Genomic DNA, 15,236 nt, shown 5'->3' on the forward strand with positions numbered 1-15,236 from the left:
ATAGAACTAGAAGTAGTTTCCAGGGTTGTGTGCCAGTTTTGAACCTGAGGGTGACTTATGGGCCATCATTTTTGAAGCTCTGAGAGGTCTTAGATAAGGTGGCTGGGCAGTTGGAAAATCCAGGCTGAGGCAGCCAAGTAGGGGATGATGAGCACCTGAAACTCTGTCTTTTAAGGTTCAAATGTGAATCTCAGTGTGAGGTAGTCTACTTGGGAGATACATTTTAGAAAGAAGTGCTGACATTGCAACCATTCTCCCTCCCACCTTCTGCTCACAACCTGTCCTTTCCAAAGCATTTGCTTTTAACTAGTGAGGCTATTCCAGGGCTTTGCCTGTTATGGATCCATAGCCACTCAAATTCTTTAATTATGTGCAATTCGAAGTCACAATTCCAGGTCTAGACTTGAGTTTACAACTAAAATACAAACAGGCTATCCAGAATTGGTCATAGCAAATGTGCCCTACTTGCCTAATGCCTATTTCGAAGTTTTAGTATCAGACATTCAAAAATGTGATCCTCATTTTCACCATTCGCAAGCTGAAAAGTGGGGTCAGATTCAATGATTTCTAAGTTTTCTTTCATCAGTCTGACATTCTCTGAAGCATGAAATGTCTTCCCTATACATTTTCTTTTCCTTTTAAGTAAATAGAACTTGGAGTAAAGAGAAGAGGAAGTCCCTAATGCTCATTTATCTGAGATTGAAATTTTCTTTCAACTCTGGTTTACTTAAGATGAAAACCATAGTTGGTTATTGTTATAACAGCGACCATTTAAAGTGTTCATACTTACTCTCTCAGTAACAGATAAAAGCCTCATTTACCTAACTCCCTGCCTTTTCTAGATAATACTATGAAACATTTCCACAAGCATATCCCCACTATTACCACAAATACATGCCTAAAACCAGATTCCTCTAAACATTTGCTCAAAACAGTAGTTCCTCTATCCTTAACTTCCCCTTTTTTCCAGTCGTTGATATTACAGGTTTCATATTCACACCCCCAAGTCATTTTGGACTTCTCCCTTTTCTTAGCTTCATCTCCATCAAATGTATCCAATCATTTACAAAGCTTCAGTGATTTTTTTTAAGTCACAATGTCTCACTAACTGGTCCCTTCCTCACTTCCCTCACAATTTCTTCATTATTCCCTGTCAGTGCTCCCATCTTGGCCTTCAAACCTGTTTCCCTGCTTCAATCCTTGCCCTTTCCAAACTATCTAATAACCAATACAATATCGGGTTTACTAAGTTGGGATGCTCTCCATGTTACCTTCTGTTCAAAACGTTCACAGACTTCCCAGTGTATATAGGAAACATTGAGCTCAAACTCTGTCTCTGTCTGTCTGCCTGTCTCTGTCTGTCTCTCTCCCTGTTTCTCTCTCCCTCTCTTATTTGCAAATCTGTGTAATTTGTTCCTAATTTTCCTTTCCAACTTCTTTTATCCCTATTTTCCAGATTTCCCTGGCAATCTATTTTTGTTTATGCTGTACCACTCATATGCCCTTCCTTATCCTCTCTGCTTATCAAAATACTATCCATCTTCATTATCGAGCTTAAATGTCCCCTTTTTGAAACCCAGAATCATCTTCTATGTAAGTCTTTCCAACCATTCCAACCTAAAGTGATTCCTCTGTCCTCTGAAACTTCATTGCATTTGTTACCCGTGACACATATTTAACAGTTAAGAATTCTCTTGCCTTCTTAGTTTTCTTTTAACTTTCATGTGTTTTTATCTCCCAACTACATAGTAAGGTAATTAAGGGCAGTTACTGTATCATTCACGTAATGAGTCCTGAATTGTAGAGTTAGAATGCCTGTGTTTTAATCCTTGCACTGTTATTTACTGACCTTAACCTTGGTCTCAGTTTTCTCATTTGTGAAATGGAAACAGTGATAGTTATTTCCTTGTAGGGGTTTTGTGGGTGTTATGTGAGAGAATATATGCAAAGTGCTCAGAATAGTACCTGGAACATGATTAGCACTCACTAAATGTTAGCAACTATAATAGTTATTCATACGTCTCACTTCCAAAGTTCCTAGTATAATGCCTTGGCCCATAACCATGCTTAATCAATATTGAGTGGAGTTCTGCTGAGTCAACTGAAGGAAATAAGTAGACTGTGTGGGTGGTATACTGTGGAATAGGGGAACTTCCTGGCCTCACTAAAATCATGCCATAAATGCCGTCACGTATTGTTGTCAGCAAGCCAGCCTCTTTCTAAGTCCCTGCCACTCCCTAATACTGCTCAAGAGGCTTCTGAGGGTTTGGCTCAGCAAACAGGGAATTCTTTCCCGAGCATCCCTTCCTTCCTGCCAATTCAAATGGATCTGGCTGCAGACAGAAGGTTGCCAAACTTCCTAAGGTGGTACTAAAAATATGGACCAGAGAATTCTCATATGCCCCCAAAAAAGCCTACCAGTCTACTATTTCATTTACTAGGCTCCAAGACTGGCCTGCTGTAGTGGAAAGCAGGCTCAGTGAGATGCTTTCCTTTCATCTCGCAGCGTCAGCATGCCATGGACACCAGCCAGCAGAATGCTCTCAGCTGGGACCCCATATCATCCATAGCTAAAGAGCAACAGATGCTGGCCAATGAGGCGGGGACATCTATGCTACTCAACTGAGCCATAAAAGCAGGTTTTTTTTAAAATAGAGAAACTATAAAGTTTGAATCCCAATAAGCATCACGGATATCACTACCATTAAGCAGCCCATGGATCAGATTCAACGGATCCATGCTTAAAGCAAGTATGCCCTCATTAAAAACAATTCAGAGAGGCAAGAAATAATTTTGTTAAGGGTGAAAAGTGTGATCAAAGGTGTGAACTCAGGTCCACTGAAACAAATATGTGCTTTGGATGCAGACAGACCTGGATCCTTCCTATGCAATCTGTGGACTTTTGGGAAATTTTTCTAATCTCAATATTCTGTGGGATAAAGGGGATTATAACACCTAGCTCAAGTGGCCGTGGTGACACTTAAACGAGATAATGCACTTAAAGCAGCTGCCAGGTCTGTGGCACGTGGTAGAGGCACAATCCAGGGACGGAGATATTCCTTTCCCTCTCACTCCAAAAGCAGATGCATTCTGCCCAAGGCTAGGAGTGAGGCGCCTGGTGACAATTCCACAGGCAGGTGAGTGAGATGATTTGAACATTTTTGAAATGTTGGCCTAGATTGTGCTGGTTGTTGGACAATTCACAGAAGTAGAAAGGCCCGCTGCTTTCAGTGCTTTCACACTTGCAACTCAGGAGCCCACCTCCGTGCAGAGGGCTCTCCTCCCAACCTCCCGAAGGAGATCTGGATTCAACCTGGCTTTCACCTCAATTTTGACATGTTGCCACTTCCAGCAAGGCCAGTTTCCTTACTGAAAGAAGTCCTTCCCCTGGGTAAAATCCCAACAGCTTCATTTGTTTAAATTCCCTTATTGGTCTTGCTAATGCCGGGTGTGGTTTTTCCTCATTACGGAATATTGATAACAAGCAAACCAGCACGGGAAAGGAAGCCAGCCGCTCGATTCCCTTGCTGCCCAGGGAATGATCCGTGGTACTGCCGGGTGGAAGAGGCGTAGCTGAGCCGAGAGGCGCCGCCGGCCCGGGCAGGGGGAGCGGAGCGGGGAGGTCGGGACCCCAGGGCTGGGCGCGAGGAGAGGCGGCGCGGGAACCTCCTGCGGCCGCAGTGGCCGGGCCAAGCCCGACAGGTTCCAGCAGCTCCCCTCACCCCTCCCCACGCCTCCCGGGTTTTCCCCTGGGTTCGGGGTTTCCTGTTTCAGTTCTCGGTGATCTCCAGCAGCAGGTGCTGGTTTGCCAACCTCAGCTCCAGACGAGGCGAAGGAGGAGAAGGAAAAGAGGAAAGGGGAGGAGGAAGCGGCGCAGCGGCTGCGGCTGCCGCTGCGGGCGGGCGAGGGGCGAGGGGCGAGGCGACAGCGGGAGATCCAGGCTCGCTCTCCCCGCGGAGCAGCGGCGCGGGCGGCGGGCCGAGCCGGGGCCCCGGCGTGTGGCCGGTGTGCGCGCAGGCGGCATGGGGGAGCCTCCCACTCGCCCCGCGCCCTAGCGGCGGCCAGAGGCTGAAGGAGAGGCGGCCGCCCGCCGGAGGGTCCCGGGGCGGCCCCGCTTCCAGGGCATGTGGTGATGGCTGATGAGAAGAGACTGCAAGTAGGTTGAGCAACAGATCCGGGAGCGCGCGCGTGGGGCGGCGGGTGGCGAGTGGTGCCAGCCGGGGGAGGGGGAGCCGGGGCTGCGGCCGGCGGGGAGGGCGGGCGGGCGGGCGGGCGCGGCGCTGAGCGGGGAGGGCCGAAGTGGCTGCTGTCGCTGCGGGCCCCGCTGCCGGCTCGCCGCTTCCTCGCGGGGCCGGCCATGCCGGGTAGCGGCCCCCAGGTTTGTCCCTCGGGAAGGGGGTGGAGGGGCGGACAGCGGCGACAGTGGCCCTGAGGGAGCTGGGCGAGGGGAGGGCCGCGGGCCGGGAGGCCGCGCCCGAGCGCCGGGCGGAGGGGCCGGGGCTGGGGCGGCCGCGCCGGCGGATCTCCAGGCCCAGGCGGGTCGGGCCGCTGGAAGTCGAGTCCCTGAGCCCCGGCTGCTCCCGGGGCTCGGGCGGGGTCGAGCGAAAGCCCAGCGCATCCTCCAGGGCGGGAGAGCCGGCCCCACCGGGGATATCGGGCGAGGGGAGGCCGGTCTCTTCGGCCCCGCGGCCTAGGGCTTCGGTCCACTCCCGGCCGCCCCAGGGCACGGCCGCCGAACATGGAGGCGGACCCGGGCGCCCCGGATGGAGACGGACCCACAGTCCCGCTCCTGGGGCTCAGACCTCGCGCGCTGCGGGGGGAGGCGGGGGGGGGGGCGGCGTGAGGCAGCATCCGACAGCTCGGATCCAGCCCCAGCCATTAGCTTTTATTATCCAACCCTCCAGCCAAACCGCCGCCCCCAGGCGGGCCGTGGCGAAACCCCCCTCTGCCCCCGCGTCCCCTCACCCCTCAGTCTCCAGCCAAATTCCCATTTTCACCCTGCGTTCATTTAGCCGGACCGGTCCCCACGTTTAACTCCCTACAAAGAGGTGTTACAAATACAACTTGGAGAAATAAATCCCGCATTCCCTCCCTCAACTGTCTCGTCCTTCACCCCTTCAAGACCTTAAAAACAGCCTAAGCTTCCAAGTACTGATCACTCTAACTGGACTTCTTGCCGTTTGGGTAACCGTTAACAATCCTGGTCTGTGCTCTGTGTTTTGTGATAAAGAGAAGAAATACTAATCCAGATTTAGGGAAAGTTTTCCTGTTGGTTGCAAGAATGTGTTGGAATATCCCCAGGCCCGTGAGGCGCTTATTGATTCAGGTTTTTTTTTTTTTTTTTTTAACCATCTTAGAATAGTTGCAGAGATACTTGGGGCTCAGTATATTTAGAAATTTGGGAAAATTCATCAGTTCTTCACTTATTTCCCCATTTAGTTTTTCTAATGTATATTATAAACAGAAAACCGTGGATATGCCTCATACAAGTTTTTGGACTTTGGAGAACTACAAGAAGTAGGAATGTAATGTGTTATTTTTTTTTAAAGTCTTAATATATTTAGGGTATGAGGGTATGACTTTCATTTATTTAATCACATATGCAATTAATTTTAGTCGCAATTTCTCAATTTTGATGTTATCTGTTGTTCGAATATAAGGATAGCTTCACCAAATATTTGTAAAATTGTCTTACTGTTGATAACCCCAGGAAGATGCTTATTTCAGACTTGCCTCTCTATTCACCTGCTTTCTTCCAATTTGGCATTTGGATTTTAAGTTACCTTAATCTGTCTACTTGAAGATACCCTAAACATCAGAATGGTCTAGTAACTGTGTATCTATGATTTGAAATGTTTCCATATTTTTACTTAGTTTAAAAATGGATTTTGCTTTCAAAGTAGGTTACATTTCTACCTCTAGCATCTGGTCATCACACAAGTACTTAAACTCTATATATAAAGTAAAATGAACTTTTAAACAAAACAACAGCAAAAAAGAGGCCACTATTTTTTTAACCTGCTTTTAATAATGAAAGTCTAATGAACTAGTTTATTATAATGGAAAATATTAAATGATAGGAAACAGAAACTTGGAATGTTTGTATGCTGATGGAAGTTTTTATTAGTCATTTCCTTTTACTACATTTTTGTTTTAATTATTATAGTAATAAAATTATCCTATTTTATACTACTGGCTTCTTTGGAGCTATGTTTTCATGGATTACATCTGCCAAATTGAACCCCAAGTGTTCAATGGGTATAGTGTTTTTTAAGTATTTTTCTCATTCTACAACTGGGTGACCTTGTCTTCATTCTAGCACACCACAATGTTTTCTACATTAATTTTAATTACTGTAACAGATGTAAAAGTGTTGCTATCATTTTATAGTTTTAATACCATTTTTATATCATTTTATACCCTTTTAGTGCTTTCCATTGCTTTTCTACATATATTCAAAAGAATTCTACTTTCATTCTTATTTGATAGCAGTTTTAAAGAAGCAAACATAAGATTTTAAGTAGGAGGTTTTTTTTTTATCATTTTTGTATTAGAATTAGAATGTAGGATTGTAAACTAATTGGCAGTTATTGCTCATGTGAGACTGGTAAACTTCTATTACCTCAGCAAATAATTATTTATTATCAATCTAGGTGCTGTATAAGGACCCTGACCTCTAAAAGAAGAGAGATTATTAACAGGGAGCACATAAAGCTAGATGGAATATTCTACATGCCATTAGCAAAGAAGTAGGAAATTCAGGCACTGGGAAAGGTGGCATGCCAGGCCTTAAAGGTGGGAGTCATTTCCAGATGAATACCCTGAGTCAAGGAAAGCAGGGAGGAGGTGATCCAGTGTGTCTGGAGCGTTCCCCGGATGGTAGGAGTAGTGGATGATTAAGGTGGCAAAGATGGTTTCAAGGGTATAGTTTTTGTTGGAAAGAAAAATATTAAGTAAGAAGGTCAGTGAATAACAGAAGCATATTAAATCAGGAATTCAAATTTAAGCCTAAAATATCGTGATTCTGGGCTTCAAAAATACCAAATGTTCTTTAAAAAATTTGTATTTTAAGTGCTGATATGCCTCCTGTATGATCATCTCTAGGTCCATCCACGTTGCTGCAAATAGCATTATTTCATTCTTGTTTTATGGCTGAGTAATATTCCATTGTATAAGCATACCAGATCTTCTTTATCCATTCATCTGTTGATGGGCATTTAGATTGCTTCTATGTCTTGGCTATTGTAAATAGTGCTGTAAGGACCATTGGGGGTGCATGTATTGATTCGAATTATGGTTTTCTCCAGATATATGCCCAGGAGTGGGGATTGTCGGATCATACGGTAGCTCTGTTTTTAGGTTTTTAAGGATCCTCCATACTGTTCTCCATAGTGGCTCTACCACTTTACATTCCCACCATCAGTGTAGGAGGGTTCCTTTTTCTCCACACCCTCACCAGCATTTATTATTTGTAGACTTTTTGATGATGGCCGTTCTGACGGGTGTGAGGTGATAGCTCATTGTAGCTTTGATTTGCATTTCTCTAATAATTAGTGATGTTCAGCATCTTTTCATGTACCTTTTGGCCATTTGTTTGTCTTCTTTGGATCTTCTACCCATTTTTTGATTGGGTTGTTTGTTTTTTTGATATTGAGCTGTATGAGCTGTTTATATATTTTGGAGATTAATCCCTTGTCGGTTACATAATTTACAAATATTTTCTCCCATTCTGTAGGTTGTCTTTTCCTTTACTTCATGGTTTCCTTTGCTGTGGCACACTGTATTTTGGATCCAACAGCATAAAGATAACTTTCAGATCTGTGATGTGGAGATATCAATTCTCCATCTTTGGTTTTTATAGCTGACATAATAATAGCTATTGTGTATTGTGCACTGATGTGCTAATGTCATGCTTATGCTTGCTTTTATTATCTTCATTCTATAGATGAGGAAACTGAGACACAGAAAGTTTAAATAACTTGTCCAAAGTCACACATCTAGTAAATTGCAGAGGGAGTTTGAACCCTTGAGTCTGACTTTAAAACTCATGCCCTTGGGGCTTCCCTGGTGGCGCAGTGGTTGAGAGTCCGCCTGCCGCTGCAGGGGGCACGGGTTCGTGCCCCGGTCTGGGAAGATCCCACATGCCGCAGAGCGGCTGGGCCCGTGAGCCATGGCCGCTGAGCCTGCGTGTCCGGAGCCTGGGCTCCGCAACGGGAGAGGCCACAACAGTGAGAGGCCCGAGTACCGCAAAAAAAAAAAAAAAAAAAAAACTCATGCCCTTAACCACTGAGCAGTTCTGCCTTCCTGTGATACTATTTTTAGTTCTGTAAAAAGTGTGTCATAGTGTGTGTGTTCGTATGTTGATACACATTGTTTCAAAATTAAGAGATGCATGATGATTCTATGCCCGGTGAACTAGCATAAAGTAAAGCCCATAAGCAGATGTCTGAACACTCAAAGCATTCTGCCTTTAAGATAAATTATCAGATCTCTAAAGGTAGATAGGGGGCTTCCCTGGTGGCGCAGTGGTTGAGAGTCTGCCTGCCAATGCAGGGGACACGGGTTCGAGTCCCAGTCTGGGAAGATCCCACATGCCACGGAGCAACTGGGCCCGTGAGCCACAACTACTGAGCCTGTGCGTCTGGAGCCTGTGCTCCGCAACAAGAGAGGCCACGATAGTGAGAGGCGCACACACCGTGATGAAGAGTGGCCCCCGCTCGCCACAACTAGAGAAAGCCCTCACACAGAAATGAAGACCCAACACAACCATAAATGAATAAATTAATTAAAAATTTTCAAAAAAAAAAAAAAGGTAGATAGGGAATAAAAATCCCAAGTTCTTCCTGCTTGCCTGGACACTGTTCCCCTACACCCCCTCATCTTTTGCCTGGCTCACACCTCATTATTCAGGCCTCAGCTTAGATCTCACTGGGTTTACTCCATTGTGGGTTAAGATTGATAATAGTAGGTGACACTTACTGTGCCAAGCACTGTTCTAAGTGCTCTACATATATTAATGCATCTAATACTTACTGCACTCCCATGAAGAAGTATTTCAATACTTTTTTTTTTCCTGATGAGGAAACCAAACTACAGTGTGGTTAAATAACTTGCAAGAGGTTTCACAGTTAATAATGGCAGAGCAGGTGTCCCAACTTAGGCTAACTACCAAATATTAAGGTCTCTTTAACCTAATACATGTTAATAAGTATATTATTGTGAGATTTAAACTATATAATAGAATCATCTCTCTTGGTAGTTTATAGAGCTTGGTGCCCCACCTTTCCATCCCCATTTAACATTCACTAAGGATTTTCTCATGACATTAAAAATATTTCAAACATTTTTTTCCTAAGAGCATATCATTTTACTTAATCATTCTCCTATTTCAGTTAGACATGTGTTTTCCCCCAGTATCTCAAAATCATAATGCTTTAGTTGAACATCCCAGTAAATATTTTTTTTCTGCACCTGTGTTCTTAGGATGGTTTCCTAGAAGTAATGATCAAAGAGAATAAGCTTTAAGGTCTTTGATGGCCAAAAAGTTTTCCAGAAAAGCTGTATTGGTATGTACACCTGTCAGAAAAATGTGAGAGAGCTGATTTCATTCCATGTTTGAATGAACTATTAACTGTAAAATTTTTTGACAGTTTGTTAGATGAACATTAATATCTAATTTTAATGCTGACCTTTTTCTACTTATATTTTAAGATATTAAAGTAGGCAGGTTGATTAAGAATAAGCAAAGAGAAAAGTATCTTCTTACCCATAAATAACTTCTGTAAATATTTTGATAAACACTCTCCTATTTTTTATTCCTGTAGTTATACTTTACAGAATTTTTACTTGAGTTTTAAATTTAAAATACAAGCATTTTCTAATCACCCATCTTTAGGCAAAATTATTTGTTTACTCCCCTGTGTTTTCAAAATACTTTAAATCCCTCTATAACACTTGTATATTTGGTGATAGTTAACCGTTTCTTCTTTATTTCTTTTTTGCTTTCTGTGTCTCTGCTCTTCATCTATAAAACAGAAAAAAAAATACTAGCTAGGGCATAGATTTGTCATAAGGATTAACTGATAATACAGAATGTTTATAACAGTACCTTATACTGTGCCTAGGATCTTCTTTATCTTATTTGTAGTCTTTAGGCAAGGACTCTGGTTCACATTGTTTTATCCCAAGTCTTCTACAGTGTTCAATACCTAGTAGATACTTCATGAATGTGTTTTTATTGTTAAAGGCCATAAAGCATGTTCTTTAAATGGATCTGCTGATGTGGTAGGGTGAACAAAAGTCAGTAGATGGTTATGAGATGATTGCAGTAATCAGTAGAGCAAATAACACAATTGGTGTACCCAAACATTTTAAAATTAACTTAGGATGTATGATGTGATTTCTTGAGTGGTCATATGCATTTACCCTTATCTACCCCACTTAGCTGGGGAAGGATATTATAAAGGCGAATTTCTAAAAGTTAGTCTTAAAGTCTTTCAAGAACAAAACATTTTAACTATTTTAAATGGAAAACTTTAAATACATGGATTATATTTTTCTACCTTCAAGTAACATGTAGCCTATAACTTCACTTATTATGAAGCATAATAATAGCTGACATTTATGGGGTACTAACTTTATTCCAGGTACAGAATTAAGCACTTTACTTACATTATCTAATTTAGTTTTACAACAATTGTATAAAGTTTATACTGTTGTTTTACCTATCTTCCAGGTGATAGAACAGGGGTTATCAAGATTTCTGATTTATCCTATCTAAATAGCAATGCTTCTTGCTTTTTTAAAAAAATAAAAAAGATGGTGAGAACAGCAGAACTCAATGATTTCTGTTGATTTATATTAATGATTTTTGGTCTTCTCTCCTTGCTGTTAACTGTTCCTTGCTGACATTGTCACTTCTTCCTTCTAATTTGAAGAAGATAACTGCTATGGACTGTGAAACTGAATGACAACAGCTAATATTATGGCTAACATAAAAGTATTTAGGCAGCAATTAAAGGCCTTTAGGACTCGCAGATTGTCTAGGTTGGAGAACTGAGAAATTGCACTTTCAGAGAGAGTAGTTGGGGCCTCTAACAATCAGATAGACCTGGGTTTGAATCCCAGCTCTGTCCTTTACTGGCTGTGACCTTAGACAAAACTCAGTTTCTCTTTGATTTCTTGTACTTTGCAAGTTGTTTTTACTGATTAAACTAATGAGTATAAAAGTGCCTGGCACATAGAAGGCAGTGAATGTTATTATAAAATGACTTAGCAGTATTCACTGAATTGATTAGACAGAGATTTTGTTTGTTTGTTTTATTTTTCTGTCTACTTATTCACTGGCTCTTAATTGTGTTCTGGGTAATTGGGCTTACCAGATGAAAAATACCTAAAAAATCAAGTTTACTGTTATTGGTTTTAATATGTCAGTTTATATTTTAGATTTTTCAAAGGGCTTTCAAATTTATTACTTCATGTCATTTAGGGTGAAGCTAAAATTAGTTTCTGTTCTTTGTTCTTAGTCATCTACTCATTTCCTATTCAAAATTACATGGGCTTAATTTTATCCTTATTCTGTGACTTAGTCTGTTTCAAATCTTGGCTTTTACTTTATAATTTATTTTTATTATTTTGTATACTTATAGGGAGCAGTTCTCCCATATAATTGAGGCTGCCTCCTCATTGTTGACTTAGATGTTTTTTAAGTCATCGTTTCTTTGAATTGCACCACTGAGTTGACGATTTTATGTATTAGATACTTCTTGGAATTTTGCTGTAATTGTAAATGATTAGTACAGATCTAAAATGCTGGAAGTGTGCAATAAATTATCTATTTTGATAAAGTAGGCATTATTTCTATTTTTGCTAAGATAGAAAAATGCCTTAAGTAACATAAAAATTGTGTTCATAAAGTATGTTAAAATTAGCAATATCATGCATAGGAAAAAATAGTTTTAAATAGGAGAGATGTTTTCCAAAGTGCATTTCTATTATTTTGACTACGTTTTATCTTTTAAAATTAAATTTTAAGTTAAATATTTTAACATTTTTATTTTATCACATTTTTAAAATAGAGAAAAAGTAAAAGTGATAGTGAAAAATCATCTATAATTCTCCCCTAGAGATAACTTAAAGTTTTGGTAATGTTTTCATTTTTTTTAAAATCTCCTAGTCAATGTAAACACATCCTTTAAAAAATTTGCATGCATATGTAGTTTTGTTTCTTGCTGTTCATTCAATATACCATGTTTTCCTATATCATTAAATATCCTTTTAAAAGATTATTTTTATTGGCTGAATGGCATTCAGTACATTCAAACACTGTAATTTAACCAAACTCATCTTGTTGATTATTTAGAGTATGACCAATATTTTTATTGTTATAGTGAACAATGTGATAAATGTCCATGTATGTAGATCTTTGTACACATTGATGAATATATTTTAAACAAATTCCTGGATGTGATCATGCAAATTGCCCTCTAGAAAAGTTGCACCAATTTATATTCTTAGAAATGCATGTGTGTCGCTCTCTGCACCCATCACAGTTTCCCTTCACAGCCTGTCTTTGTTAATTTGATAAACAAGAATGACATAATTGTGCTAAGAAGCTCCTTCAGTAGAGTCAGAGAGATTGAGTATGAGTTCCTGTTCTGACGCTTGTGTGATCATGGGCAAATTTCTATATTTTCCTAAGCCTCAGTTTCTTTGTGAAATTGTGATGATAGTACCTATTATCATGGTAATATCATATAATATCATGGTTGTGGCTATTAACCAATAATGTACATTGAAGTATAAGCCCTTGAGAGATGTTAGCTATCATTATTAATTATGAATGAGATTTCACCTCATTATATTCTATACTTGGTATGCCTATATTTTATACCTTGTAGTGGGTTTTATAAAGGAAAGTTAGTCAATTTTAAATAACCACCTTTTATATACTGTTAGTTACATTGTAGAACTTAGTTCCAATATTTTTTCAGTCGACTCTCTTGATTTTCAGGATATATTATAAGTGACCCCCAAATAATATAAATTTTTAAAAATATGTCAACTTTTTTTTTCTTGTCTTATTGCATTGGTTGAAACCATAGAACAGTGATATTAGGCATTTGAGCTTATTTCTTATTTTACTGTGTCTTTCTCCTTATTATTTCATTTTTTAAATGTCAATGGCTATTGTTTCCTGACATAGGTGTCCCCTGCTTACATACACATATTCCTGCAAATATCTATAAAAGCTGAACGTGAGAAATTTGAAAATAGATTTATATATTATGGGAGAATTCCCTTAAATTGTTAAATTCCTAAGTATCTTTTAGGCACATCTTCAAAAATATATTTTCAGCATTTGACTCATGTTCTCTTCTTTTTAAATTGAACATACAGTCAGTTTAAATAAGCCTAAATGTCAGTAAGGCTGAAATTTTGCTGCTTTCAACCCACTTAATGATTCCATCCTTTTCTCAGTGATACAGACTTTGAGATCCACTTTACTTTTCACCATTGTCTGCTATTACATTATATTTATAAAATACTAGTTAAAGTAAATGAAACAAATTTGCCCCTTGGAATAAAATCCTTATTCAAATAAAGTGTTAGGGTCATAGTCCCAGAGCCCTCCTTACTCAGCTTCTGAGGCATCTTTCAGAAAACTGTTTGAAAATGACTACCCCCCAAAAAGATTCAAATAATTTACAAATCACAAATATGACAGTGCTACTGAAACTGAAGTTTTCAGAGGCTAGCAGGAAACCCACCCTGTGATATCATAAGGTTTTTGTTAAATAATTTTTGTTCCAAAGTCCTGATTTAGCATGTTTTAAAAAATGATTAAGTATAGCAACATATACTATATGAAGATAAGGTATTCACAGATCTAGGTAGTGTCTTTCTATTGTTGGGTTACTAAAATTTGGATCCTGGACTCTCTTCTTTTTTGTACAGTTTTCCATCCATGCAAAACTATATTTTTAAATACCATCTACATGCTAATGACTACCAAATTTTTATCTCCAATACTGACTTCTCTCTTTTACCCAGCTGTCTTTGGACAGCTCTACTTGGATAGCTATTAGTATCTGAAGCAAAATTATCTAAAACAGAACTTTTGTCCTTCCAAATCTGTCCCTTTCCAAGTCTTCCCCACTTTATTAAATGTTACTACCATCTTCTCAGCTGCTCACACCAAAGATCTAGAAGTTCTTGATTCTTCATGTCTCTTTCATCTTCCACACCCATCCAATGAAAGTCTTTAATCAATACTTATGATTAAGTGAACTGAATTAACAGTGTTCAATATTAGAAAAATCTATTATCATAGAATGAAATCTACTAGTTAAATGTGTATTGTTATAATTTGAATATACTATATAACTTACCTTTCTTATATTTAGAACTTTTGTATAAAGTATAAGTAAGATTATACATATATTTGATTAGTTTTGGTGCCATCTTTGTTAGGTTTTGTCATAATTAGGCTAGCCTCATAAACCAGTTGGGATGCTTCCCATGTTCTTAGGTGCCCTAGAATAATCTCAGTAACAAAGGATTTTGCCAGAAAACACCCATAGAAAAAATAGGTATAGCATTCTTTGTCAGGAATGGAATAGAGGGTATAAATCTTTAACAAAGTTTTTATTTCTTCCATGGTTATTCACTTACAACCTTTTCTTAAGTCGGCTTCAATTATGGATTCTTATTTATTGGCATAAAGATTTATGCAAAGAATCCCTTCTATTTCATTGAACATTATATTTGTATTGTTAATTTATAGAGTTCCTCAACCTCTTGGTCACATTTTTAGGAAGTTATTCACTTATTCATTTATTCATTTATTTATTCATTCATATTTAGAACCAGCTCTCCATTATATTAACCATTTCTACATTTTTTTTTGCTTCCCAATTTACTTATTTATGCTTTTAATTTTATTACTTTGTCTACCTTTATTTTGGCTTGTTTGCTTATTTTAACCTTTCTAATTTAAATGTTTAATTCATTTATTTCTTTTTTCTATTAAATACATTTACACCATTAATTTTTTCATTGAGTATTAATTTGGCCACATCCCATAGGTTATAATTCTATTGTCATCCATTTTTAATGTCCATAAGTTTATTTTTTATTTTTCTTTTAAGGGTTATCTGGAAGAGAGTTTTAATGTACAGATATTGGGAGTTTTAGGGGTTAAAAAAAATTTTTTTTGGTATCAGATGCTAACTTCT

At 39.4% G+C, this 15,236-nt stretch overlaps 1 protein-coding gene across 2 annotated transcripts in view; it reads left to right on the plus strand.

Moving 5' to 3' along the window:
• The first annotated feature begins 3,822 nt into the window (after positions 1–3,822).
• ZC3H12C (zinc finger CCCH-type containing 12C) overlaps positions 3,823–15,236 on the plus strand; it is a 70,686-nt gene continuing 59,272 nt past the window's right edge. Inside the window, exon 1 of one of the 2 annotated variants that reach the window (XM_060104556.1) lies at positions 3,823–4,156. In XM_060104556.1, coding sequence (XP_059960539.1) covers positions 4,133–4,156 — 24 coding nt within the window. In that variant the 5' untranslated portion in view covers positions 3,823–4,132. Of the gene's footprint in view, positions 4,157–4,292; positions 4,379–15,236 lie in introns of those variants that run through there. The other variant, XM_060104557.1, reaches the window with a different exon arrangement.

This window comes from Mesoplodon densirostris, chromosome 7 (genome assembly GCF_025265405.1).
Source record: "Mesoplodon densirostris isolate mMesDen1 chromosome 7, mMesDen1 primary haplotype, whole genome shotgun sequence".
NCBI lineage: Eukaryota > Metazoa > Chordata > Mammalia > Artiodactyla > Ziphiidae > Mesoplodon > Mesoplodon densirostris.